Source organism: Morus notabilis, unplaced genomic scaffold (assembly GCF_000414095.1).
Source record: "Morus notabilis unplaced genomic scaffold, ASM41409v2 Scaffold851, whole genome shotgun sequence".
Classification (NCBI taxonomy): domain Eukaryota; kingdom Viridiplantae; phylum Streptophyta; class Magnoliopsida; order Rosales; family Moraceae; genus Morus; species Morus notabilis.
The window spans coordinates 63,215-68,403 of record NW_010359389.1 but is presented as its reverse complement, the minus strand read 5'-3'; the positions used below and the strand labels follow the sequence as shown (position 1 = coordinate 68,403).

Here is a 5,189-nt window from a genome sequence, read left to right as displayed (position 1 = left end):
TAGGAAAATTAATACTTTTATATTTAGAAAGAACACTAATCAACTAGTAAATATTAATTATATTTTTTTGCATATTTATGGGCCTTAAACGATGGTGTTCGTACCGTGTCATGTTGATATGTTTAAAATTCATATAATTAAACGTGTTAAGCGGGTTGGCATATGTCCAGCACATTAATTTTCATTTTATTAAGGTCAACCCGTTAATGGCCCATATATTAAACGTTCGGTCCAAACCTATTTAAGTACATGTCATTTTTGTACCGCTTTATCGTACCGTGTCTGAAATTACCGGCCCTAGTTATAAACCTCTGCAAAAGCTACCTAACAGATGAAAGATGTAACAAGTTTCCATCTCTTTCTTATTTTATACCTTCAGTTTTAGTTTAACAGTAAATTAATGGTAAAAAATTAAAATTAAAATTATTGCTATTGCAAGGACATATGAATAGGTCACTGAAGAGCAATGTTATTGGATGCCACCCACTGATAGAAGGTGGAACCCACAGTATGAGACCCACTGGTGCTGCATTTTTCATCACTGAATTGTGTTTTTTGAAGAGCATGAAGAGAACCAGAAACAAGTTGATGAATATATTATTAACAATATCCAATATTCGTTCGGGATAGTGACAAAGCGTTATTTTTTGACACAAGAAGGTTTGTAAAGCACAATGAAATCCAGTTAGAATCTGATTACTAATAATTTTTATTTAACAAACCCTGTTAAACCCCAAACCTAAAAAATAAATGCCTATAAACCCATAAGAACCAATTGAGAAATCCCACCAATGGAACATTTTAAAAAGTTAGTTCTTTTGAACTATACAAATGCCAAAACCATCTAACCTATCAGGTCATAAAAATAGTATTTCTGACCAACACCATTAATTCCTTGAGTTAAGATTTCACAACATCGAGAGCTTTCCCCCAAAACGATACATAACCTGCAAAAGAAAAACAAGATATCAATAACCAAATTCATAGATAAATAATTTGGAGCAGAAAGTTATGAAAGCTAACAATGAGGGGCAAAAATTGAGTTGAAAAGATTGATGAAGCTCCGAAACGATCTGAACTTTACCATTATAGGTGTTCTAAAGGCTCAATTAAATGCTGGTAGGAAGGTAGATCCTGATAATGTCTTTCATTCGGAGTTTATGGCGGCATGTCGGGCACTTGCGCTGAACTTTAATTGCTGCTTCAATGCACTTCTTGCAGAAAATATGGCCGCATTTTGTAGACGTCTCTTCACTCATTGGACCTATGCATATCGGGCAATTGAAGGAGAGTGCCTCTGATGGTGAAATAACCGTGTCATCCTTTGTCTGCATCAGTAATTCAGGTTTTAGATTTAAACCCAAGCAGTTGTACTTAATGAAAATAATTGATGGAAAAAAAAATGACATTCAGCGTAGTTTATCTATCACCCAGGAGCTTAAATAATTATCAGATTCTCTGAATCAATGAAGAATAAAACACGGTGAAGAAAATCTTAAACATATGAACCTCAATGCAAGATGCAGGATCTGACACAAATAAAACATGAACAATGTTCTAATTTAACTGTCCTAGTTTTGTAATAAACAAACTTTTGGTGTACGAAGGATAAAGCAAAAGGAATATCATAAATAGGAACAAATTGTTGATGACCTGAACTTTGCAACTATCTTCTGAATTCATGTAAATCTCCCAGTTCAAAACTGCTTGATTTCTCAATAATCTTCTACGCTTGTTGCGGTGAACGGTAACAGGATATGAAGTTGATGCTTCTGCATATGAATTACACATGTAAGTCTATGAACAATAAGGAGGAGGGAAGATAGCCAACAAGTGACTACTAAGCCATAGTTTCAAGACTTAAACAAGGCCCATCTAGCTCATTTGTACAAGCATCAATGAAGAGGACAAGAAAAAGAAAAGAGACAGTCCATTGTAGGTTATCAAGAAAAGTACACAACAAAAACTATCAGAAAGGCACAAAACACATAATTGCACTAATTTGTAGTGAGTAAGAATAGAATGCTTCAGGAAGTCTGAATAAAGAAACACTGATTTTGTGTCAGAAAACGGTGAGCATATAGCTGTAATAAACAAAATGGAAACAAAATTAATCTTGTTACTTTATAGATTAAAGTAAATAAATAATTATTACCACTTAAAGAGTATGTTTGCATAGAGCAAACATGCATCTACTTATGCAAACATACATCTACTAAGAGCGAAAATATATAATAGACACATAATTTCATCAGGCACTATAGATTTGATGTGGTACTCATGTTGCCAACATATCATTGCACAGCATTAAGTGTTCAAAAAGAAATGGAAAATTATACAGAATGAAAATATCAGGTGCCATAGAACGGTAAAGGATATTCTTCTAAGCACAATCGTATTATTCTATCATGCATAAGCTATATATATTCAATTGCTTCATTGTCTCAAATCAACAACTAGAATAAGGGGGAAAAGAGTAAATGGAAGAAATATGTCAACAAACCTGAACGATTATTGTTCACTTCAGTATTGGCATGGGTTACAACTGTCACCTCAAGGTTTCTGCTGGAATTGTTCTTCGCCTGACAATAAGATGCTCAGTTAATAAAAAGCATGATAGCAAAAATAAAATGAATCACGAAGAAAATAGGAGTATCATACTTCAGCAAACATTGTTGGTGAAATTATGACAACGTCATCGTCGATGACCTCAAAATCCTTCACATTTTGTGGGGCTTGAGGTTTTCCATAGTCAGAAGGAACAGGAGGGTCATTTAGATCCAAGTCTAAAATCTTTTTTCCCCTCTGAGAATCACTCATTTCCTCTCCTAGTCTCTGCTGTATTTCCGACGTCGTCATACTATCATCAAAGCTCAATGATCCTATAAATTGATAAATTCAGAACAAAATATCTTCCACTCAAAAAGAACTTTATACACTTTCAAAGAACATGAAATAATATTACAAGAAAAAATATTAGATAAAATGAACCATAACATTTTGTAGTTGACGAAGATTGACAAGATACCCGGAAAATAAAGAAGTTGGAAAAACAACTCTAACTTAAGAAACCAATTGTTGGGTTATTGATTCCCAATCCCACTAAATCTCTCAAATATAACATAACAACAGAAAAACAAGAGTCCTAATCTAAGTGAAATTCTAGCTAAACAAAATTAAAAGTTCCTCATAAAACATAAATTTCTAATTTTCCCGCATCAGAAGTAATAAAAAGGACCGTTTCTATACATAAATACTATTTCAATTTCATTTCATTTGAAGAAGAGTTGTATTTTAAATGAAATTCTATAAAATGAAAACTTCATAATCAAACAAAAATTTCTAACTTTCCCTAAATCAGAAAAAAAAAGAGAGCCGTTTCTATATAACTTCTAATGAAATTTCATTTCCTATATCTTCGTCAGATGTTGACGAAGCTCCTAAATCTCCTTTATGTTCACAGAACAAGAAAAAATCTTCGAGAATTCAAAAAAAAAAAAAAAAACACAAATCAAAATAGCCATAGAGATAAATTTCCTAAAGATCAACAACCCTAGATTCTCATCTACGCTCAAATTTCCAAAATTTGTCACCAAAGCCACAAAATTCAAAAGCCAGAAATAGAAATATAAAAACCAACGGCTGATCAAACACAACCAATTGAATCAACAATCACAAAAACCGAACCAAAACCAAACAAATCGATCTCATCCAAATCGCAATCATAACAAGAACCAGATTTTGACTTTTCATACCTGAAGGCTGCGACATGGAGAGAGATGAGAGAGAAAACCAAAGCGATCGCCGAATCGCAAAAGAATTGATAAAAAAAAAAAAAAAAAGAAGATCGAATTCGTGAGATACAAGTTAAGGATAATGAACAGAACAACGATCCTCGCAAGATCTAAAGAATCATCCAACACACACATATATATAGATATATTTATGTATAAATACGTCCGAAATTAGGATCTAATATTCTGGATTTCGAACGAAGATTGCTTGAAAGTTCATATAAATAAACAAATGAACAAACAAAAAGTCAGTAATAGACTCTCTTTTCTTTTCTCCTTTTTCTCTTTCCGTTTTTTCTCATCGACTTCCCAACTGTCCACTCTCTTCTTCCGCGTCAGTTCCTCATTTTTATTTATCATCATAATAATAAATTTATTCATCAATAAAAATAATTAAATAAAAATTTGCGTTTTTCTTCTCCTCATTATTTATTGTTATAATTATTCACCCTCTTTTAGCGTGCCGGGGAGGGAGAACAACTCCGACCAGTATCGTCACGTGGAGTTTGGTGGCCCAATGAGGTTGCGACACCTGTCAATTGACCAAAAAGTCGCTCTTTTTTTTGTTTGACTGTTTTTGTGAAAATTAACGGACGAAGAAACAAGCACAAAAACGACAGTGGTGTGTTGGTGTGTTTCGGTGATAAGTCGGCATGTGTATCATTTGACGTGATACGATTAATGATTTTGTCGAGTTCACATTTTGTCGTTTAGACCGATTTTTTTTCTTCTTTCTTTTTTTGGCCCTTTTTCTTCGAGGAGAAAAAAATAGTGTAGTCAAACTCGTCCAACTTGATAGAGATTAGCGATTAATCTTTTTTGTTAGAATTTTCATTATCCCAAACGTTAATGATACTCATAGCGATTATATGGAGCTAATCTAGCTTCTAGCGTTTTGACACGTGTTTCTTGCTCTCAAACGATAGCAACAATGGAAAATTCTAGGATTTTCCAAGTTTAATATTTGCGGTAAAGTGCAAAAACCGGAATTAAAATGGATAAAATCTATGAAGTTTCGATGTTGTCCATGCTAACATAGTGGTCGTTGTCACATGTTGAATACCCTCTAAAAACTCGACAGAGGTTAAAAGGGGTTTACAAACAAAAGAAACATAAAATGCCAATTAAAACATATATGTTACGGCATATGCCCTTATATATTATTTTAGAGTATGCTGCGTATATGGTTAATTTTTGTGTTATGTAATCTATTTGTTGTTTCTCATAATATTCCACCTATTTACTTTTCCTGTTTGGCTCTAATTGATTGTTTGTAATCAATTATTTGAATTTTTTTTATTATTGTATTTAAATTTATGCATTTTATTTCTTTTTTTTTAAGATTACAGAATCGATACATTTTTTTCTCTTTTTTTTCCTTAAAAGTACATTTCT

General features: G+C 32.8%; 1 protein-coding gene across 1 annotated transcript; it reads right to left on the bottom strand.

The window, feature by feature from the left end:
* Positions 1-661: 661 nt before the first annotated feature.
* Positions 662-3,995, bottom strand: LOC21386385 (E3 ubiquitin-protein ligase RNF4). Its single transcript, XM_010094260.2, has 6 exons — positions 3,756-3,995; positions 2,662-2,882; positions 2,504-2,582; positions 1,654-1,772; positions 1,085-1,328; positions 662-947 (listed from the first exon to the last, which is right to left on the bottom strand). The coding sequence occupies exons 1-5, from the start codon at positions 3,769-3,771 to the stop codon at positions 1,110-1,112; spliced, it is 654 nt and encodes a 217-aa protein (XP_010092562.1). The 5' UTR covers positions 3,772-3,995; the 3' UTR covers positions 662-947; positions 1,085-1,109.
* Positions 3,996-5,189: the final 1,194 nt, after the last annotated feature.